Consider the following 24,576-nt stretch of genomic DNA (forward strand, 5'->3'; position numbering starts at 1 on the left):
TGTTCTAGGTATATATAGCTCTGTGTATATATGTATGTGTGTGTATATATACACGCACATACATATGTCTATATACACCATATACAAATATAAAATATTTAAGGGAAAATATGTTTCAGGTTTAGGAAGGAATGCTTTTATTGCTACTTCTCTTGGTATGCTTTTTCATTAAAATGCCTTTGATTCGTGTCCTATGGTGAACTAGTAAAAGTAAACACATTGGCGGGGATGTATGAACTATTTTTTTTCTTTTGTGTAGTTGCAGACCCCCTGCATACCTTGAATGCATGGGGTAGCTCTCTGAGGAGCTCCAGAAGCTACCAGTGTGGTTGGAGTCACGCTGTCAAAAGCTGCAGTACCTCCAATAACAGAGAAAATGTCAGGGAGGAAAAGGTTTTTGACTTGTAAGTTCCCTTCTAACTCCTCAATTTATTATGAGCCATCCATATTTCCATTTTCCCTTCAACATGTCCTGCCTGCTCAAACCTGTGTTATTTCTCAATAACAATAATTTTATCACCTATCAGAGCTGCCAACACATTTTAACCATAACAACCTGGTGTAGGTGTTTTTAATCCTGTTTTGTTGTTCATTTGTGTCCGACTCTTTGTGACCCTATTTGGGGTTTTCTTGGCAAAGATACTGGAGTGGTTTGCCATTTCCTTCTCCAGCTCGTTTTACAGATGATGAGGAAACTGAGGCAAACAGAGTTAAGTGACTTGCCCAGGGTCACACAGAACTCAGGTCTTCCTGGCTCAATAGAGCCACCTAGCTGCCTTTCCCTGTTTTATAGATGAGGAAAAGGAAGATCAGAGAAATTGTGTCTATGATTACACTATTAAGAAATTATGCATCTGGGATTTGAACCTCAGAATCTCTAAATTTGAAGGTACTTCCAATGTCATTTAGTCCAACCCTTGCTTACACAGTACTCTTCACTACAATGTTCCCCAAAGTTGTCATTTAGCACCTGTTCAAAGATCTCCCATCCTTCTGAGGCAGCTCATCTCACTTTGTTCAGTTCTAATTGTAAGACAATTTTTCCTTACATAAAACTTCAATATGCTCTGTGACCATGGTGGGGGGGGGGGACTCTCCTAATTCCAAGTGCACTGTACCATGACATCTTTCCAAGGCCACTGATCCTTTATGTACACTGAAACAGTACACCTCCACTATAATGTCATTCCATCAACCACCCTCCTTCATGTTTTTCACTTTAATATGTTTTCTTATTTTATCCTTAATGTATGTTTGTCAAGCCTCCCCATTAGCTGAGGTATGCCTGTATTTTTTTTCTTATGTGAAGGAAGCAGGTACAGAAACATAAATACACCTTTTATGAAGACTTTTATTTTATTATTTTCAACCTGTACCGTGATAAGATGATGGTTTAGCATATAATTTGGGTAATCTCAATTAAATGGTTTTGCATTCTCACCTCCACATGTCTAGGCTACCTGGAACAGTACGACCCATAACAATTGTAGTGGATGAGGGGGAGACAAGGAAAGTTGTGTGAGACGGTGATATTCTTAGGGGAAAACCTTGGGGTGATGGTAAAGGAAAATGGGGAGGTCTGGGCAGTGCTATCAGGGATAGCATAAAGCTTTTACTGGTCTTCTTTCATGGCCCCATTGTCTTCTGGGCTCCTGCTAAGCAAAAAGTTTTGGTATCTGAGAGAGGGCTTGGGTGAAGGGAAGGAGAGAAAGGCTCCTATGGTCTTAGAACTCTGGGCCCCTGTGTGGGGAGATCATTGCTGTTAGACTGATCAGCTCAAAAATGGTACCAGTCCCAAGAGGGTCTGAAAGAAATCTAAGTTTCATGTTCCTGAGAAGCAGCAGCATGTTTGTGTGTGCTTTTCCCTCTCGAGTTTCCTCTCTTGCTTTATAATTTCAAGATCTTATGAGACAGGAAAAATATGAGCAGAAGCATACATCCACTGCCACACACCTCTATGTAGAAAATCTGTGTGCTCTGATGTGTGAGTGTGTGTTAGTCTCTCTAACTGTAGGTCCTTCACATTTGTGTCTGCCCGGGCACCTCTAAGCCTCACACGACGGTGTGGTGGGAAGTGGGGGACACATGACTGCCCCTCTGACTCCGGCTGGAGTGGCGGATGGAGTGGGGGCTGGAGTGGCCGATGGAGTGAGGGCTGGAGTGGCCAATGGAGTGAGGGCTGGAGTTGCGGCCGGAGTGGCGGCTGGAGTGTCGAGTGCTGCGAGTAGGGCTCTTGGGGCTACCGCGCCCTCCCCGGCTCTGGCTCCTCTGGGAAGAGTCCATCTTCAGTTTCTCATGCTCCTCCTTCAGGAAGAAGTCCACCAGCAGGGTCTTCTCTTTTTTGATCTGGTCACTGATGTCCTTGGGGATGTCTGGGATCATCCAGTCCACAAGGACACTGAGGAACATCACAAGGTTCTGCCCAAGGTAAGAAAGGAGTTGGGGAAAAACAGACTTAGCATAAGGTGAACACTGGCAGGCTTTAAGTAGTGTAGTAGGAAGGGCAAATTGAACTTTGTGTCAACAGACCTGGGTTTGAGTTTTAGATCTGACGTTCCCCAGCTGTGTGACCTTAGATAAAGCATTTCCCCTCTCTGGGCTTGTTTCCTCATCACTAAAATGAGGGATGATCTTTGATACCCCTTCTAGATATAAATCCTGTGTTATTTGGAGGATAACTGCTTCCTTCTTTGCAGCACAGATTAGAAGAACCTATTTTTGTAACTCTTTTCTACTGGCTTTTTCACATATCCTCCTAAAGTAGGCTACCTCTGCCTGCTTTAAAATGTTCTGTGCTCCTGCTGCTGGGATTTGCACAGCTTTATTCCTCTTACCTCTCTAGAATGACTCTCCATTACCTTATGGTCTTTGAGGATTATCATCCTCACCTTGACTCTCACCACACTCTCTAAGATGTTCAGTTACAGAACAGGCACTGAACTGCATTGATATAAGGTATGTCCTCAGGAGTAGTTCCCAAAACCAATTAAATCATAGGTCCAGGCCAAAAACACAGGAATTCTTTTTTACATTTCTTTCCTAAAAATAATCCTGTGGGGTACATTCCTCTGTCTTGTCTTCCCTACTGAACAGTGATGAAAGGAGTGATGGAATCTCAAATTCTGTTATCTTAGGGCATTTTTCTACCTTGAAAATGCTTATGATTTTAGTCTTTTTCATATACCTCACGGGTCTAATGGTCTCATATTTCCCAGGGTCCCATATTTCTCAAAATTGAAATGTCAGCAGTCACAAGAAGAAACCCCCAAAACTAATTTGACTATAAGGGGAACTCATCAACCAAATCTGATTTTTTTAAAAAAAATGGCTATAGGGAATGGAAGCAAAGGTAAGTTACTGAGGACAGACATACAAAAATAACATGGTCCTGTAAGAATAGGATCATAAATGATAACAGGTGAAGGTGAGAAGGCAGAACTACTCAACACTTATTTTGCTTCTCTTTTGTCTTCCAGAGAGAATTATCTTTGTTCTTAGAAATGTAGAACAAAATGGTTATTAAGGAGTAGAAATGCATTGTAAAGTATCATTTCGCTTTCTCAGTGGTCACCCTGCCCGAACCACCTACATCCTCAGGTACTGAAATAAAAGGTCAAATACTATAATTTTCAGAACAGGGGAGGAGTCTGGAAACTATGGGCCAAAGAATAGAACTGTGAGGCCTCAAAAAATTGCAGAACACAATATTCAAAGGACTAGTTTGTGACGTTTTAGAAAGGCAAGCAGTGCTCACTAGAAGCCGGCACCACTTCTTCAAGAACAGGTCATACCATACAACTCTCATTTCTAGTCGTTACTAGTCTGGTGGTTAAAAGAAATGATAGAATATTTTTAGATTTCTCCATCTTATCTACCAGAGCATGAGGCTCTTTGTGAATTTGCTAACATCTAAATTTGATGATAGTACAGTTAGGGAGATCCAGAAGTCGTTGAAGGACTAGACCCACAAAATAGTCTTTGAGTCAAAATGAATCAACAGTATGACGTGGAAGCTAAAAAAGCTAATGCCATCCTGGATGCATTTAGAGCAATGTAGTAGCTGGAAAGACGGAGATGAGAGTTCCACTGTGTTCTGCCTTAGACTAAATTTGGAGTTCTTTTGTATATGTCATTTTAAGATTAACATAAGTGATTTATAGCTCATCCAAAAGAGGACAAAGAAGATAGGTAAAAAGACTAGAATTTATTCTCAGGGTATCACTGAGACTCGGTAGGATGTAACTAGAATATTGTTCTAAAGAGCATATTCTAATAGAAAGGAACCACATAGTTGTGGCATTATATATTACAATGATATACTCAAGTAAGGAAATCTAGTAACCAATGTATTCATGGGAAGAGCTAACCATCTTGATGGACATCAGAAATAAACAGCAATCCCAAACTAGGCATAGAAATACGATATATTTTAATTTGCTGTTGTTTGGTTGTTTTTCAGTTGTGTCCAACAACTCGTTGTGACCCTATTCGGGGTTTTCTTGGCAAAGATACTGGATTGGTTTGCCATTTCCTTTTTTAGCTTAGTTTATTGATGAGGAACTGAGGCAAGCAGTGAAGTGACTTGCCCAGGACCACACAGCTAGGAAGTGTCTGAGACCAGATTTGAACTCATGAACACGAGTCTTCTTGATTCGAACCTGAGCGCTCTATCCACTGTACTACCTGACTGCCCTAGTTTAATAGTGGATTTCAATTATCCAGAAATCGGCTGGAATTCCTGCTGTGTTCAAGGCAGAGCAACTAACACATTCTGGATTCGTCTTGATGATAATTTCATCAAAAGTGGAGGAAGTGACAAGGGAAATTGCTATTTTGGATTTAATTTGGCCCATTAGGGAGGAGCTACTTGGTGCAGTAGAAACAATGTAAACATTAGGAATGCTACATCTTAGAATTAATGGTAAAGGAGGAAAAAGTTTGAGATTCACCACAGGTTTTGTAAGGAAAAAAAAATTTCAACAAATCTGAGGGCTTCAAAGAAGTGCATAGCATGAAAGATGGCATGTCCCCAAGAACTTAATTTTGAATAACAATAATAATGATAATTATTAAAATCTCAGGAGCAATTCCAATAAAGAATAAAGGGTAAAGCTGGTGCTGTCTGAATAGGTTAATATAGACCCAAAATCAACTAGCTCGGATTTAAGCAAGACAAACATAGATGTCAGAAGCCCGGGCAAGGAACAAAGAATTAATTCAATTGATTGGCATGGTCCTGTAAGAAGAGTATTGAGAGTGCTATGAGATCAAAATGAGTTTGAGGCAGGCAATGAAGAAAAAAGGCATTTTAAGTTCTTTTGGGCAGGAGGGAGATTAAAGAAGGGATATGACTTCTGCCGGTGGTACACAAAATATTGATAACAGGCACAAGAAGGCAGAACTGCTTAATGCTTATTTTGCTTATATGTTTTCTGTCAGGGATAGGGATCTTTCGATTAAAAAGAAGAAAACAAAAATTGGTCAACAGGAAGTGGATACCCAATGTAACCACAGAGATAGCAGCAGATCAGCCAATGGCTCTGGATGAGTTGTTCTGCCAGACACAGGTTACTGAAAGAACTGGCAGATATAATTTAACTGATAAGCTACAGTTAGTAATCTTTGAAAGGTATTGGAGAGGTTCTAAAATGCTGTACAAGCATAAGTATTGTCTTATTTAAAAAAGATAATTGACTGGAACTTGCAAACTACAGGCCAGTGAACTTGATAATGATTACTGTTAGACTTGGAGAATGTATTATTAAAAGGATAAAAACATTCAGAAACTGTAGTAATCGCTAAGAGAAAATTTTATTAAGACAGGTCGTGCAAGACTGACCTCATTTCAAGGAAATGCAGATAATGTAACTTATGTAGAATTCATCAAAGCATCTGATAGTCTTTCATGCTATCTTCATGGAAAAGATGGGGGCAATATGGGTGATGTGATAGTACAATTATATCTATATTCAGAGGTGGTTAAATGACTGGACCCAAAGAATTCCATTAATGGATCAATGTCAACTTGGAAGAAAGTCTCTAAGAGAGTGTCCTAGGGATCTATCTTTGCTTTTGTCATGATGCTCAACATTTTTATCAATGATTTGGGCAAATGCACTGATGGTATCTAAGCCAATGATACAAAACTCAAAGTAATAGCTAACATTTTTGACAAGAGTGTTAGGAACCAAAAAGTTCTTGACAGGCTAAAATGATGGTCACATTTGGATAAGGTAAAATTTAATTTAAATATAATAAAAAGATAAAAATTTAACAAGAGTTAAATGTAAAGTTCTAAGAGGCAAGTGGTAGGGTGGTTAGAGAGTTAGCTTCGAAGCCAGGAAGAGCTCCTTCTGACACTAGCTGTATGACCCTGGAGAAGTCACTTGAGCTCTAGGTGATGCTTTGAGGTTCTTAGCTGGAAAAAAAGGTGCTGACTTGCATGGTAGAGGGCATTTCCTCACTTGGAAGTTTCCTATACCAATGAAATCACAAGTATGGTCCCTATCCCCATCTCAAATGTAAAGTTCTATACTTGTATTAAAAAACTAAACTTTACGAATACAGGCTAATAAAATATGACTAGATAATCATTCATCTGAAAAAGTTATGGGGGTCTTAGTGGGCTACAAGATCAACATTAGACAAAGATGTGATACTGCAGCCAAAGATTTTAATGTTAATTTCAACTTCATTAGAGGAAGCTACAGTGTCTAGAACATGGGGCAGCTCCCCCACCCTCTGCCCTGGTTAGAGACGATTGTGTTAATCCCTGGAAACTGCATTTTGGGAAGGATGTAAACTAAGACGGCAAGAGACCTGGAAATCATACCATACAGAGACTGGGTGCTTAGCCTAGAGAAGAAAAGAAGGAGGAAGGATTGAAGAACAGGACAGGACATGATTATTATATTCAATAGTTGAAGGCTGCCATGGGGAAGAGGGATCAGACTTCTTGTGTCTAGCTACAGGGCAGGGTAGATCTAAGGGCACTGGATGGAAGTTACATAGAGGAAGATTGAGGTTTGATACATGGAAAAACTCCCTGATGATCAGAAATGTCTCACAGCAGAATGGGAGGTAATGGGTTTCTTTTCACAGGAAATCTTTAAGAAGAAGCTGAATAATCAGTTGCAGGAAGGTTGTAATAGAGGGTCTATTTTCAGTGTGGATCAGATGTGAAGACCTCCCTGAGGGTCTTCCAATTCTGAGACTCAGGGATTCTTTGCTTGGGGTTTGCTCTACTTAACACCCTGTGAGTTCAGTAAATTCTTGTACAAATAATCTATTTCTTGAAGCTTCTTGGAGTGTAGGGCTGCACTAGAGAACTGTTATTTCACAGCCTGACTTTAAATCAGCTTGTAGCATAAGAGAAATGTGAACATGGTAAAGTCAGGAGTGTTTTGGGGGCAGGGTAGGCTGAGCAATTTTTCAAATATATCTCACCATCTCTTAGTGGAAAGAATGGTTGTCTTCTTTGAGTGAAAGACTACTCCTCTAGTCCCTGGGAAGAAGGGATATTGAGGGGGGAGCATTGTGGGATACCTTAGAGCCCTCCAGAGACCCCCCTTCAGGGAGTACAAAAGTCTCAGGGAGCCAAAGGAAAAAAGGATCTGCCCTCTTGTACTCTTCCTTGCTTGTCAGATGCTGTGGATCCGAGTGGGAATCTGGGGCCCTCTGGCTCAGGGAAATCTCAACATCGCAACTAGAGCCACGACTATTGTCAGAGATAAGGGATCAGGGGCTCAGATTTGCTATTCAGTCAAAATCTGGCTTTTGCAGCCCCTTCCTACCAGATGTCTCAGAGAGTAAAACAATACCAAAAGGAAGGAATGGAGAGGAAAGTGAAGAAAGAGTCGGGAACATAGCTCTTTTCTCAGGTTAGTGGGAGAGAGGCATAATTTGTCTAAGAGTTGGGAATTTTTTTCCCCCTGCTTCTCTCCCCTACTCCCCATTTTTAGCTCTCCCCTGTGTTAAGTGGGAAACCATAGTTTCCCACCAAGCCACATCTGCCTAATTACTTGGCCTTTTACCTTCCTTCTTTTTCTGGGAAGTCTATTTCCTTCAGAAAAGCCTCCCTAATACTTCCTTATCTCCTCTGACTAAAGAGACAGGAGGCATTTGACTTGTAACCCAGAGCCTCACACAAATATGAAAAAGGAGGCGGCCAACATTAATTTTCTTTTTACTGGCTACTGAATTTCCATTTGGCCAACCTAAATTCAGGGGAAACTCTGGGTCTTGATGGGGAAAGGTAGGAGAAAAGGGGGAGGGAATCAGGGTTACATTTGATCCGCCCAACTGACTTACCTGGAAGATGATGACAAAAGCCAAGCGGGCAGACAAGACAGACCAGTACTGTTTTGAAAATTCATATTGGTTTGGGGCCCATGGTGGCTCTCGGTAATCCTTAAATCTGTCCAGGGAGAAAGGTAAGGATTAAAGCTGGAACAAGAATTGGGTGAAGGATTAGTTCAGTGAGGTATTTCTCTGGATGAACCCCTAAATAGAGACAGTGAGTGGTGAGGCCCTTCAGGAGCCCTTGCCTTTAATGAGCAATAATGAGAGCTCACATTTATGTAGCACTATATACACAATAACAATGAGATAGGTAGTGGGACTATATTTATTCCTATTTTATATATAACCATGGCTCCCAGGCTGCTGCCTGGAGGGAGCTGCCATAGAGATGTCAGACTCCAGAAAGGTAGAATAGTCTGTGTTCCCTTGTGTGTCACCTGGAAAGAAGGAAAACAGGTAGGGCTGAGCATGTGTGTCAGGTCTCTCAGCTCCTAAGCCTCTCCTTCCTCCAGGACTTGTGCAGATTGTGGACATGGGATGGTAGTGATCAGATCTGCTCCTGGCTTAGCCCCATCCTTCCTCCTCCTCAGGAGAAGAAAAGACCATAAGGAGAGAAGTCTGACCCAGTTGCTAGCCAAAAGTAGCCAGAACTCATTTATCATGTTGTTTACTTCCTAATTGGATCCATCCCTCACGTTATCATAAACAAAACTCTGGTAGTCACTGCACGTGGAGATATTGGAAGAGGCTTGATCCCTTTGAAGAAATGGGTGACATTTCTGCTTCAGCATGGGAGAGGGGGAGGACTAGACATTGACCCTTTGACCATTGACACCAAGAAAGATATAACCATGCCCTTAAGAAAACACAATTTCCCGACAAATAAGGGAGTCTATAAACATAAGGATAAACCTGATGAAGGGAACATTCCGAGCCAACATCTCCTTGACCAACCTCACGTGGAGGGGTATTGGGAAATCAGAGGAATCGTCTTAAATGTGAGCCCCCTGCTTCTTTCTTAACCACTTCAATCCTCATTTATTGTTATTACAAGAACTTCATGGTCTAACATCTATTACAACCCTCCATCCACATATCCTCCAAGGGTCCATTATCACATATGGATGAAGAAACAGTCTCAGAAGCACAATTATTTGCCTATAGTCAAACACAGCTACTAAGAAGTGGAGCTAGGATTTGAATGCCGCTTTCCTGACTCACAGACTGCTGGGTAAGGAGGGAGGTACCTCCCAGGGAAAGAAGGTAGCTTTCCTGGGGTATAGAGGAAGCAGCTAGACAGTACAGAAGATAGAGTGCTGAACTTTGAGCCAGGAAGACCTGGATTCAAATCCAGCTTCAGACATTTACAAACTATGAACCTGAGCAAATCACTTAGCCTCTCCCAGCCTTAGTTTCTTCATCTATAAAATGGAGTTAAGCACCTATCTCTCAGTGACAATAAAATGAGATATTTGTAAAGTTTTGCAAACTTGAAGTACAAAATAAATGTTGTTACTTATTATTATTATGTCCATTCGATCACATTCTTTCAGGACTCTTGGTAGCCTCCCTACAGTTCCACCTCTCTCAATTGCCTTGCCTGAACCTACATGGTAAGAAGAAAAAAAGCTGCTAGAGGAAGAAGGGAATATTCTAGCCCTAATGCCTGGGGAGGACACTACTCTGAAGTCAAACCCCTAGGATAAAACCTACCTGAACTCATTCCTCAATAAATAACAAATGTCCACCCCATCTGAACCCCTAGGTGCCAATGTTCAAACTCTGATCTCCATCCCCAGTGCCTGTTCCCTTACTTCCATCTGCCCTTCAACATCCCACTCTAAAGCTACCTACCCCTTTCAATGTGCTTTTTGGAATGCCTGCTTCATCAATAACACACTTTCTTTTTCCTTTCTCATGCCTTCTATCTTCTTGCACTCACTGAGATGTGATTCCCTCCCAAAGACACAGCCTCCCTGGCCTTCCTTTTCAGCACTGGTTATACTGGTTCACCCGTACCCTTGCTTGACTGCTTATGGTGGGCTAGTTGAAATATCCAATTGCTACTTCAAGGCTTTCCCTCTGACACTATCACTTCATCACTTTTCTTCCTTTCAGGTTCATTCAATCCATGTTTTCTCACCCAATCAATATTCTTGTAACTATCATCTACCAACCTCTTTCTTTCACTGACAAGCCTGTCTCACAGGCTTTCTCTCTCTTCCCCAATTTCCACCCTCATACTAGGGGACTTCAAAATACATAGTGATTCTCCTTCAAATACTCTAACCTTCCAGTTCCACAATGTACTCATTTCCCAGGACCTACTCCTCTACCCTCCCTCAACTACAAACATATGGTCTTTCATAATCCTACTATGTACAGGTGTTCTACTTCCATGTTTATGAACTGTCTTCTTTTCATTAATAGTATCCCCAGAGCTTAGCACAGTGTCTGACACATAGTAGGTGCTTAATAAATTTGTAGTAAATTGGATGAACTCTAAAATTCTCGTCCGAACACAATCTGTTGTCATTTCACCCCTCCCTCTGCCTTGCAACCTGTAACCCTATTCTTAGTCATCACTGCAACCTCCAATCTCTCTACCCTTTGCTTCTTTTTTAGACCATCAGCCCTGCACTGGCTACATTCTTCTCCATGCCCCATCTTGGTCTTTTGGTGAAACTAATTCAACTTTACACTGTCCTTTTTCTCTAGAGTTCCTTGTTCTCTTATTGCCAAACTTGCCAGCCTTAGATTACACCCGCCATCTACTGCCTTCACTCTTATCTGTGTGCTGCTCAGTGAAACTGGAGAAATTCACAAATATATTGCAGACTCTTAACTGGGCCTTCACTACAGTAAGGCAATTCTTTTACACTTCCCTAACTGGATCACTATCCTACTCACCACAGCTGTTTATCCAAATCTTTTTCTCCCTTCTCAAACCTCCTGTGGTTCCCTCTCCCCACCACCCTTTTAAGTGAGAACTTTGCCTCATATTTCACATGAAAAAATTAAGGCCATTTCCTAAGAGCTGCATTTTCTCCTCTCTTCTTCAAAGCACATCACTCTGATGGCTTCTGCTACCTTCTCCTCCTTTACCCTTTTCTCACATGAAGAGGTGGTCCTTCTCCTCACCAAGGCAAACCCGCTATCATGGACAAGTGATGCCATTCCATCTCATTGTCTCCAGGAGACTGGTCCCCATAGCATTGCTTCTTTAGTGCCTCTAAACACACCCATGTCTCCTCATCCTCAAAAACCTCTCATTTGCTCTATTACCCCTAATATTGCCAAATATTTCTCCTTTTTGTGACTAAACTCTTAGAGAAGGCCATCTATAATAGGTACTCCCACTTCCTTTCCTCTCACTGTCTTCTTTTTCTAATTTTATTTTTAATTTATGGAATAAAGCAAATATTTTCATAACATAGTACAATAAAAAGATGATTGTACATGAAACTGCAAATCTACTGTGCACAACTTGCTATTCCTTTCAAATATGCATCAAAACATTGTGTGATTTTAAAATTATTCTCCTTCCCTCCCTGCCCCCACCCCAAAGATGACAACCATTAGACACAAATAGACACAAATTCTATCCATACTTCCATTTATCAGTTCTTTCTCTGGATACAGATAGTGTCTTTCTTCATATGTCCTTTATAGTTAATTTGGGTATTTATAACAGACAAAACAACTTATATTCCTTCAAAGTTGTTCTTAAAACAATGTTGCTGTTACACTATACGGTGTTCTCTTAGTTCTGCTCATTTTGCTCTTCATTATTTCATGCTCATCTTTTTTTTTTTAATGAGGGATGACAAAGTATTATATAAATGCAAGGAATTATTTATTTTGACAGCTCATATGAATCTGGTCTTGGCTCATACGCCAGTAAAATCACAGCGTCTGAGTCAGAAGTATTGATCTGAGGTAGCTGGTGGCCTAGTGGATGGAGCACTGGGCCTGGAGTCAGGAAGTTGCTCTCTCTTTTTTCAGTCACATCTGACTGTTGGTGAGCCCATTTGGGGTTTTCTTTTTTTTTTTTTTTTGGTTTGTTTGTTTGTTTTTATTTTTTTAATTTATTTATTTTTAGTTTACCACACATGGTTCTACATAATTTTGAAATCCAGATTTTCTCCCCTCCCTCCCCCTCCCTCCCCAAGAGAGCATGGACTCTCATATAACTACCATGTATAACTTCGCATTGAGTTAATTTATACACTAGTCAAGTTGTGGAGAAGAATTATGACCAATGGAGTGAATCATGAGAAAGAAGAGACAGAACCAAAAAAAAAAAAACCCAAAAACAAAAACAAAAGAGAAGAAAAAAAGGCAAGCATGAAGTGTGCCTCAATCTACATTCAAACTTCACAGTTCTTTCTCTGGATGCAGATAGCTCTCTCCATCGTGAGTCCCCTGGAGTTGTCCTTGCACCTTACGTTGCTGAGAAGAGCGAAGTCTGTGAATTTGAACAGATTTGAGAGAGTCAGAAACTGCGAGCAGTCTGCGTAGGGCCAATTTTCGAGCTGAGAGAGTCTGAAAGCCTGAAGACACGAACCTGTAGGATCGGAGAGTGCTCGGCTGCGGAGCTGCTCCAGAACAAAGCGGAAGCAGCCGGCGGGGAAATCCACGTGGGAGACGGGCTGGTAGAAAGCTGCCCGAAACCGGTGGAGATCCCCAGGACTCCCAACACAGGACGGCAGTCTGTGGGAGCGACGAGAGGCAGCGCAATGCCACCGGCCGTGAAATACCAACTCCTGACGCTTACAGCCCAGGAACTTGGCTTCTTGAACTTCCGGAAGACACAATGGCCAGGTAAACGGCTCTAATCCCTCCCTCCCTCACCCAGAGAATTCCTTGGGGAAAAAAAAAAAAAAGAGAACTGAAACAGAGGAGAAAGTAGTGGGCCTCACAGGACAAAAGTAGAAGCTCATTAGTCCCAGAGGGGCAGAGTCGGCAGGGGTCAACACCAGGAGCCCAGACGTAATCTTCCTCTCCCAGGGAAAGTGCCAGAGATCAGCTCAAACAACAAACAGCTGAGACCATTGCTGAAAAGCAAGTGCTGGAGAGCACCCATAGGGAGTGAGACGCCAGGAAGCCAGACCCCTCCCCACACCTCAGGAAACTGAAGGCTATAATTCTAGACTCACAGCCCCCAGAATAAGAAAGCTGGGACAGAGAGCCCTGAGGCCTAAAGATAGAAATTCGTTGTAACGCCAGGAAAAGGCAAAACAACAGACATGAAGAAGAATACAAAAAAACCGAGGACAATAGATTCTTTTTATGGAGACAGGCAGGATCAAAATATCAATATGGAAGAGGACGGCAATGACACTATAGACATGTCTGATACCTCAAAACGTAATATGAACTGGTCTCCAGCCCAAAAAGCATGGCTGGAAGAGCTAAAGGAAGATTTTAAAAACCAAATTAGGGAGCTACAAGAAGACGAAATCAAGTCCCTAAAGAATAAGATTGGTGAAATGGCTATGGAGATACAGAATCTAAAGAGAGAAAATGACACCTTGAGAGGTAAAATCAACCAATTGGAAAAGGAAACTCAAAAGCAAAATGAAAACACTAACTCATTAAAAATTAGAGTTGAGCAAGTGGAAGCTGATGAATCCATAAGGCACCAGGAAGTAATAAAGCAAAACGTTAAGAATGAAAAAATAGAAAAAAATGTGAAATACCTGATTGGGAAAACAACTGACGTGGAAAATAGATCCAGGAGAGACAATTTAAGAGTTATTGGGCTACCGGAAATCCACAATGAAAAAAGGAGCCTTGACAGTATCTTCGAAGAAATTATCAAAGACAACTGCCCAGAGGTCCTAGAACCAGAGGGCAAAATAGTCATTGAAAGAATTCACCGATCACCCCCTGAAAGAGATCCCAAACTGAAAACACCAAGAAATATTATAGCCAAATTTCAGAACTATAAACTCAAGGAGAAAATACTTCAAGCAGCCAAAAAGAAGCAATTCAAATATCGTGGAACTACAGTCAGGATCACGCAGGATCTCTCAGCTTCCACATTAAAAGACAGGAGAAATTGGAATATGATATTCTGAAGGGCAAAGGAGCTGGGACTACAACCAAGGATCAACTACCCAGCAAAACTAAGCATAATTTTTCAGGCAAGGAGATGGACATTCAATGAAATAAGGGAATTCCAGACCTTCCTGATGAAAAGGCCAGAACTCAATGGAAAATTTGATCTCCAAATACAAAACTCAAGTGAGACATAAAAAGGTAACCTGGGGGAAAAACCCCACAAACCTTATTAACCAATAAGGGCAGGTTGTTTACATCTTTATGCAGGATTATATCATCTTATGTATGTTGTGTATATATATATATATATATATATATATATATATATATATATATATATACACATATATAAGTCAGTCTTGAGAATGGTACAGTTATTATGACAATTGAAAGGGATATACATAGGTTGTGAATGCCTGTATAAATTAACTGATGTAAAGATATAAAATATAAGTAAGGGATATAAAGGGAGGGCTATGAGAGGAGCGGTAAGGAGGTAGTAGAAAAGGGTAAATTACACCAAATGAAGTGGCACAAAACATATTATAATAGAGGGAAAGAAGGGAGGGAGAAGAGCAGTATTTGTGCTTTACTGTCATTTCATGCTCATCTTTCCATGTTTTTTTCTAAAATCATTGAGCTCATTATTTCTAATAGCACAGCAGTATTCCGTCACAATCACTGTCTTCCTAACTCTGCAGTCTGGCTTCTGACCTCATCAATCAACAGAAATTACTCGCCGGAGTTACCAATGATCTCTTCATTTCCAAATGTAATGCCGTTTTCTCAATCCTTATCATATTTGACCTTTTGGCAGCTGTTGACACTGTCGATCACCCTCTTCTTGATATTCTTTTCTAAAACTAATCTCTCCTCTGTTTCTTCTTCTTTTCAGTCATGTCTGACTCTTTGTAAACCCAGTGGTCAGTTCCCTTTCCTGGATCTTCATCCGTGTCATGCCCACTAACCACAGGTGTCCCCTGAGGCTCTGTCCTGGGACCTCTCTTTTCCTCCCCCTGTACTATTAGTCTTGATGATCTTACCAGCCTCCATAGATTCACTTATCATCTCTATGATGATGATTCTCAGCCCTACTTACCTTACCATAACCTCTCTTCTGACTTCCAGTCTCTAATCTCTAGTTGATCATTGGACATCTTTACTTGGATGTTCTACAGACTAATGCTCATGCCTTCTGTGGCATGTCTCCAAATTACTCTGTCTATATCTTTTTGTACATAGTTGTTTGCATGTTGTTTACCCCCATCAAATTGCAAGGTCCTTGAGAGCAGGGACTCTTTTTGCCTTTCTTTGTATCCCCAGAACTTAATACAGAGCCTGGCAAATAGTAGGCACTTCATAAATGGATATTGACTTGACCTACAAGCATTCTTTTCATTAGGCCAAGGTGGGAAGGGGTCACCGGGTCTACCAACAAAACTTTAAGGGCTGAAGTAGCCAAAAGTCTGATGCCCAACTCTGCACTGTGGTGAGCCTGGGTTCTTGAAGGCTTTGCCAGTGGATCCCAATGCCTAGCAAGTTATACCAAGCAGCAAAACATCTGAATACAGATTGTGCCAGTGATAGAGAAGCTAGCTACATAGAGAGGAGCTCATTACCACGAAGTTGATTATCAGGTGATGATTTTTTTTTGTTTGTTTGCCAAAGCAGTTCATGAAATTTCCTAAGAGTTAGAGAGAATGTGATCTGTTTTGGTGGAAAGAGCAGCAACGTAAATGACAGAAGGGGTCTTCTGAAATCTTAAAATTGAAGAAGTGGTAGAAAGACCTCTCAGAAGTTCTGGGCGCTGCCATTTGCTAGCTGTGACACTGAACAGTTATGCTTCACGTTTAATTTTTCTCACTCCTAGTTTCCTCACCTATAACATAAGGGGTTTGAAAAAGTTGAATTTAAGGTCTCTTCTAACTCTAAAATTATACATTATATGCTTTTAAGATTCTATACTTTCAAAGACGCTCTTAACCTAGAAATATATTTTCCAAATTCTTCCCCAGTATCTTAGACATGTGGTAGTGATCTGTGGTGTACTAAAGGAGGGCAGGTACTGTTGTATTTGTAATCACCTTGAAAAAATGCACAACCTATTTGTCTTCTTTCCACTATAAATCTGGAAGCTTTCTGAGAACGTTTGTCTTTCATTCTGCGCACCTAGTACAATGTTCTATACCCTGTGGCCTCTGTGATAGTTTACAAAGCAATTTTTAAGAGTATCCATGGGAGTTTAGTTGTAAGAATTTTTATTCCCAGGGCAACTAGGTGGATAGAACACTGGGCTTGGAATCAGAAAGACTCATCTTCATGAATTCAAATCTGGCCTCAGACACTTACTATCTGTGTGATTTTGGGTAAGTCACTTAACCCTGTTTGCCTCAATTCATCATCTGTAAAATGAACTGGAGAAGAAAATGGCAAACCACTCCAGTATCTTCGCCAAGAAAACCCCAAATGGGATCACAAAGAGACACAACTGAAAAATGACTCATTGTTATTCCCATTTTTCTGAAAGAGAAAATGAAATTCAGAAAAATAAAGTGATACCCCCCCTTAATAAATGTTTACTTGAATTGATTGCCACAATTAATGACAATTAGATTTTGAACATGGTGACAATACCAGGGCTAGATTGACATCTTCTGGACCCTGCCTTCCCAAGCAGGCTACACATCTAGAGTTCTAAACCAGAAGGAAGGCTGATCAATCAAACTGGGGATCAATTAGGGAGTGCTGATTGACAATCGGTCATATCTGAATAACCATAATTCATAGCTTGTATACCAGGGTGGAAATGTATGTAAGGATAGGAGATCTAAGCAATTTAATGAGACCAACAGTCAACATCCTGACAGAAATGTCTGCCTTTGCCTTCTTCCCAGGACCCTTTAAGAGGACTTGGGTCATTCTTTATCTTTGGCTTGCAACCCACAATTCCCTATGACTCATATTAAAACTGGCCCACTTTCCCAGAAAACAGCCCTGTCAAGTGCCTGAACTCACATATTTCTGAACTTCTTATCTTGAAATAATGACAACTTTTGGGACCAGAGGAACTATGCTAGTTCATGGAACTATTCTTGCCATGGAGTTCAACATGTTGCCAGCGCTCAGTAAAGGATAAACGATCCCCTAGAGGAGGAAGGGACAGGGTGAAATAGGGTCACTGGTAGACCAATGCTTTGGGAGGAAATGCCAAGTAGAGAGAGTTCTGGACTTGGTTAGAAGTCTAAATCACTTCACCTGCCAGGTCCTCAGTTTGTCTTTCTATAAAATGAAGAAACTGGAGTAAAATCAGGGCTTCTTAAACTTTTTTGTGTTGTGATTAGAGTGGTAGTCTGGGGAAGCCCTTTCAAAGAATGTTTTTAAATGTACACATGTTGACGGAAGACATATCTGCGTTCAGAGAAAGAACTGATAAATAGATATATAGAATGATTTTACACACACATATATACACACACACACACACATAAATATTTGTATCTAATAGTAGTAATCTGGAGGTGGGGCAGGGGAAGAAATTTATGTGATAACCTTATTATATATTTAGAAGGAATAACAACAGATTTGCAGTTTGTGCGCAATCATTTTTTTGTTATACTATGTTGTAGAAATGCTTGTTTTGAAGATGGTGGATTGAAAACAGGGACTCACTTAAGCTCTCCCCCAAATCTCTCCAAACACCTGTAAAAACAAATCTAAACAAATTCTAGAGCTACAGAACCCATGAAATAATAGAGAAACAAGTCTCTAGCCCAAGACGACTTGGATGGTCACTGGGAAGGGTCTATTGCGCCATGCTGGGAGCAGAGCACAGCCCAGCATGGGCCGCAACAGGACAGACCAGGCTAGAGTAGACTGGGCAGAACAGGCCTCAGGGCCCTGAATAACTGAACTGTGTCACCAGACTTCTGGACCCACAAACACCAAAGACAACTGAGCAGGTCAGTGGGAAAACTGCTGGATCTGGGTGAGAGAAGTGTGCAGTCTGGCCCCAGCCCTGGGGGCAGCAGAGGTGGCTGCAGCACCAACAACAGGAAGCTCTGGTGGCTGCTTCCAGAGTTCCAGGCCCACAGATGGTTGGAGGAATGAAGTGGCTGATCACAGCAGGACTGCAGGGATCTCTTTACTGGCACAGAGGAAAGGTTCTCTTGCTTTGCCCTGCTTGGATCTGGGTTGAAATCCTGGTTGGCAGTTCTTGGGGGAAGAGGAGTGCTGGTGTGGCAGATCTTTGTGGTGGCTATGGAGAGGGAGTCCTTCTGGTAGTTACATGGCAGAAAGGAGTGCCTGCATGCACAGGCCAGGAGAGGAGCATTATACCACCTCAGAATAGAAATGGCTCTGAAAACAGCTGCACAAAACCCCTGAAGCTTGGGACAAAGCACTCTCAACTCTGAAAGCAGGCATACTCTGACAAGCTCAAAAGTCAAGTAATTGACTGGGAAAATGAGCAAACAGCATAAAAAGACCCAGACTACAGAATCTTTCCTTGGTGACAAAGGAGATCAAAACATACAGCCAGAAGAAGCCAACAAAGTCAAAGATCCTACATCAAAAGCCTCCAAAAATATGAATTGGTCTAAGGCCATGGAAGAGCTCAAAAAGGATTTGGAAAAGCAAGTAAGAGAAGGAGAGGAAAAATTGGGAAGAGAAATGACAGTGATGCAAGAAAATCATGAAAAACAAGTCAACAACTTGCTAAAGGAGACCCAAAAAAATACTGAAGAAAATAACACCTTAAAAAATAGAATAACCCAAATGGCAAAAGAGCTCCAAAAAAGACAATAAAGAGAAGAATACATTAAAAGGCAGAATTAGTCAAATGGAAAAGGAGGTCCAAAAGACCACCGAAGAAAATACTACCTTAAAAATTAGAATGGAGGAGGTAGAAACTGGTGACTTTATGAGAAATCAAGAAATCATAAAATAGAACCAAAAGAATGAAAAAATGGAAGACAATGTAAAATATCTCATTGGAAAAACCACTGACCTGGAGAATAGATCTGGGAGAGATAATTTAAAATGATTGGACTACCTGAAAGCCATGATCAAAAACAAAAAAGAACCTAGACATCATCTTTCAAGAAATTATCAAGGAAAACCACACTGAAATTCTAGAACCAGAGGGTAAAATAGAAATTGAAAGAATCCACTGATTGCCTCTTGAAAAGGATCCAAAAAAGAAAACTCCTAGGGATATTGTAGCCAAATTCCAGAGTTCCCAGGACAAGGAGAAAATATTGCAAGCAGTCAGAAAGAAACAATTCAAGTATTGTGGAAACACAATCAGGATAACACAAGATCTAGCAGCTTCTACATTAAGGGATAGTGGGGCTTGGAGTATGATATTCCAGAGGTCAAAGGAGCTAGGATTAAAACCAAGAATAACCTACCCAGCAAAACTGACTATAATACTCCAGGGCAAAATATGGACCTTTAATAAAATAGAGGACTTACAAGCATTCTTGATCAAAAGACCAGAGCTGAATAGAAAATTTGACTTTCAAATACAAGAATCAAGAGAAGCATGAAAAAATAAATGGGAAAGAGAAATCATAAGGGACTCACTAAAGTTGAACCATTTTGTTTACATTCCTACATGGAAAGATGATATTGGTAACTCATGAGACCTTTCTCTTACATATATATAGACAGACGACACAGGGTGAGTTGAATATGAAGGGGTGATATCTTAAAAATATAAAATTAAGGGCTGAAAGAGGAATATATTAGGAGAAGGAGAAAGGAAGGGATAGAATGGGGTAAATTATCTCATGTAAAAGTGGCAAGAAAAAGCAGTTATAATGGAAGGGAAGAGGGGTCAGGTGAAAGGGAATGAGTGAATCTTGCTCTCATTGGATTTGACGTAAGGAGGGAATAACATATACACTCAACTGGGTATCTCACCCTACAGGAAAGTAGGGGAGAAGGGGATAAGGGAGGGGATGATAGAAGGGAGGGCAGATTGGGGGAGGGGGTAATCAAAAGCAAACACTTTTGAAAAGGGACAGTGTTAAGGGAGAAAATTGAATAAAGGGGGATAGGATAAGACGGAGGAAAATATAGTTAGTCTTTCATAATATGACTATTATGGAAGTGTTTTGCATAAGAATACATGTGTGGCCTATGTTGAATTGCTTGCCTTCTCAAGGAGTGTGGGTGGGGAGGGAAGAAGGGAGAGTAAATTGGAACTCAAAGTTCTAAAAACAAATGTTAAAAAAAAGTTGTTTTTACATGCAACTGGGAAATAAGATATATAGGTGATGTGGTATAGAAATCAATCTTGCCCTACAAGAAAGTAAGGGGGAAGGCAATAAGGAGAGGGGAGTGGGGTGACAGAAGGGAGGGAAGACTGGGGAAAGGGGCAATCAGAATATATACCATCTTGGGGGGGGAGGGTAGAAGTGGGGAGAAAATTTGTAACTCAAAATCTTGTGGAAATTAATGTTGAAAACTAAAAATATTAAATAATAATTTTTAAAATGAAATGCTTGTTTTCTTCCATAAATTAAAATAAATGTGTAAAATAAAATATATAGGATTACAAAGGAAAATAATTATACTGAAATAGTTATCAAAATATTTTTTAAGAAGTTCGTGGACCCCAGGGTTAAGAATCTTTTGTCTAGGTGGTCCCTAAAATCCCTATAAATTCTCAAATTCTGTGATTCTGAGCTGCTAAGGAAGTCATAGTACATTGCAGTCTCAAAATTTCAAAGACTAGAGATTAGGATGTAATAGTGATTGACTTTTGCATGTGGTTTGTGGGGGAAAGGCCTGCAAGAATGAGAAATAGCCCTAACATTTTCTCTCCTCTGAATGACCCAGTTGTTGATTCCAGATCAGTATAAAAGCATAGGGATCTCCAATCATCATGGAAAGGAAAGAAGAAAGAATAAGACACTGGGAATGGGAGATAGAAAGCCAGAGGTGGGGGAAAGAGATATGTGTGTGCACAGGGATATGGATGGGGGCCAAGGATTTGAGAACTACTGCTACCCAACCCCCATCACTCTTCTCCTAGCAGCTGATTGCAGCTGTCGGTTAGCAGGCTTGGTCTGATACCCAGATGGAAAAGGAAGCTTACTATAGCCAAGTCAAACACCGTGGGATTCAGTCATGTCCATCCACTGTTGAGGGCAGAAATGCATTCAGCTCTGGACAGTCCTTGTTAACCAGGACAGAGTGTGGATAAATGAGTCATGGAATATTAAAGCTAGAAGAAAGCCACCTCATCTATCTCCTAGCTCTAGACAGCTCCACATTTAAGTGAACTGAGGCAGATGGAATGTTGTTTTCCAGAACCCTGGAGAAGTCTCCAGGCCTCCTCCCCTGCTTACTTCCCCAGGTAACTCCTAGCCATCAGAACACTTTTTACTGTATCGAAATCCTTGCTTAGATCTCTCCTTTTGTACCTAAAGTTCACTTCCTTTACTTCTCCATTACTCCTAAAGAAAGAACAGCTGGTCATTGACCTCAGTATTGTAGATATCTCTCTGTCCTGGCTTTTCCATGCTGAAAAGAATCCATAAATAATCCAATTCTGGTCCCACCTCTAATGCTAATGTACCGCAACCTTTGGCAAGCTACTTTGCCTACCCTGAGAATCTGAGAAATGTTCAGAATCTGAAAGATGTATCATAAGGCCTTGGGGGGAAAATAACAGCACAATTTACCAGAAGGATCTACAAGAAAATAACTACATGCCAATGGGTAACTATAGCCTCTGTGTTAAGAGTTTATAGATTATGATTAAACATCAAACGTGGTAGCAAGGAATAATAAGTAGCAAAGGCATGGATTACGTTTCTGTTTGCATTCCATTGCCAAAGTGAGTTATTTGGGTTTTTTTCTTTTTTGGAGGGGGGAAGGCAGGGCAAGTGGGGTTAAGTGACTTGCCCAAGGTCACACAGCTAGTGAGTGTGTCAAGTGTCTGAGGCCAGATTTGAATTCAGGTTCTCCTGACTCGAGGGCTGGTGCTCTATTCACTGTGCCACCTAGCTAACACCTGTTTATTTGTTTAAGGAAGCTTCTTCTCTGATCCCAGTACTTGGGAAATTTAAAATTTCACATGTAAATGCCAATTTCACAATTTAAAAACAATTTTAAGCCAATAAGTAAGGTTTATCAGGTTCATGTTAATAGTTCTAATCAAGTCAGAGAAACACACACAATTAATTTGGATACTATAATTATAAATAGATGAAACCATGACTAATGGATTTCTTTCTTTTTCTCCTCCTATTAACAAGCAGGATTGGTATTTTAGCTTTGGGTATACATGATGGATAAATAGCTAGGAAGTACCTACTTTCTGGTAACAAATCAGAGAATAAACCACAGGTTTCCTTGCCCCTCAAGGCTTGTTATTTTTCAAAACAGAATTATAAGCAAGCACACAAGTGGGGCCACTTGAGGTCATCCATGCAACTGGCTGGCAAGAGCAGAGCAACTCTCCCAACTATTCAGGCTGGAATTCCTCTAACCTATACACAGACTGAAGCCATTCTTTTGAAAACTACAGAGATGACAGTAGCCCATGTGGATTAGTACAGTTAATGTCTGTAATGGCTCAGCCTGATTGTCCCCTGTTGGTTGAGGTTCAGTACTGGAATAAAATGAGAAGCTTGTAGATTGTTAAAAGCCTAATGAAAAGAGGTTTACTTAGATACAGCACTGAAAGGATATTCAACAGGGATACTGCCCTACTTGGCTTCAGTAGATAAGGCCCCTCTTCATGCCAAAAAAAATGACTGGTCATCAGAGAAGGGTACAATGACTTCTTGACTTGCATGGTCCTGGGACATCAGTTAAATAAATCTGAAAATATTTTTTATGCCTTTAAGTGACTAAGAAACCACATCAATGTATCCAGAAGCCTCCAGGAAACTGAATCTGTGAGTTTTAGCCTCCTGAACCAATCAAAGCTTATGGGCAGTTTTCTTGTTTTTTAGGGGAAAGAAACTAGCCTAACCTATCTTAGAAAAAGAAATTGAATAAGTTATCAATAAGCTTTCTAAGAAAATATCTCCAGGACTCCAGGATTTAGAAGTCAACTCTACCAAACATTTAAGGAACAATTAATCCCAACACTATATAAACTACTTGAAAAAATAAGAAAACAGGAGTCTTACCAAATTCCTTTTGTGATACAAATATGTTTTTGATATCCAAACCAGGGAGGGTAAAATAGACAAAGAAAACTATAGACCAATTTTCTAAATGAATATAGATGCAAAAAATTTAAATAAAATACTAACAAAGAGATTACAGCAATATATCACAAAGATCATACACTATGACCAGGTAGGATTTATACTAGGAATGCAAGGCTAGTTCAATATTAGAAAAACTATCAGCATACCTGACCATATCAATAACAAACCAAACCAAACTCATATGATTATTTCAATGAATGTAGAAAAAGCCTTTGACAAATACAAACCTCATTCCTATAAAAAAAAACACTAGAAAGCATAGAAATCAATGGAATCTTCCTTAAAATGATAAGTAGTATCTATCTAAAACCAAGAACAAGCATTATCAGTAACAGGGATAAACTTGAAGCCTTCTCAGGACCAGGAATGAAGCAATCATATCCATTATCACCATTATTATTCAATGTTGTAGTAGATATACTAATTATAACAATAAGACAAGAAAAAATTGAAGGAAAATATGCAATGAGGAAACAAACTCTCACTCTTTGCAGATGAAATGATGGTATACTTAGAGAACCCTAGAGAATTAACTAAAATCTAGTTGAAATAATAATTTCAGCAAAGTTGCAGGACATAAAATAAACCCACATAAATCATCAGCCTCTCTATATGCTAACATAACCCAGCAGGAAGAGATAGAGAAATTCTATTTAAAATAACTGCAAATAATATAAAATACTTGGGAGTTTAGCTCCCAAGACAAACTCCAGGAGCTATATAAACAAAATTACAAAACATTTATCACCCAAATAAAGTCAGAACTAAACAACTGGGAAAATATTAATTGCTCATAACTCAAGCCAATATAATAAAAATTCTAATTCTACCCAAATTAATCTACTTATTCAGTGGCATACCAATCAAACTACCAAAAATTATTTTATAGAGCTAAAAAAAATAACAAAATTCATTTGGCAGAACAGAAGATCAAAAATATGAAGGGAATCAATTGAAGCCAGTCTTAAGGAAGGCA

The 24,576-nt window shown here is 40.2% G+C and overlaps 1 protein-coding gene across 1 annotated transcript in view; it reads right to left on the bottom strand.

The window, feature by feature from the left end:
- Window positions 1-1,331: 1,331 nt before the first annotated feature.
- The window catches only part of ANO2 (anoctamin 2), a 536,951-nt gene continuing 513,706 nt past the window's right edge, over window positions 1,332-24,576 (bottom strand). The window contains exons 23-24 of the mRNA XM_036759072.1: window positions 8,311-8,416; window positions 1,332-2,418 (exon numbers count right to left, since the gene is read on the bottom strand). Coding sequence (XP_036614967.1) covers window positions 2,053-2,418; window positions 8,311-8,416 — 472 coding nt within the window. The 3' untranslated portion in view covers window positions 1,332-2,052. The remainder of the gene's footprint in view (window positions 2,419-8,310; window positions 8,417-24,576) is intronic.

The sequence above is a fragment of the Trichosurus vulpecula genome, chromosome 5, assembly GCF_011100635.1.
Source record: "Trichosurus vulpecula isolate mTriVul1 chromosome 5, mTriVul1.pri, whole genome shotgun sequence".
NCBI lineage: Eukaryota > Metazoa > Chordata > Mammalia > Diprotodontia > Phalangeridae > Trichosurus > Trichosurus vulpecula.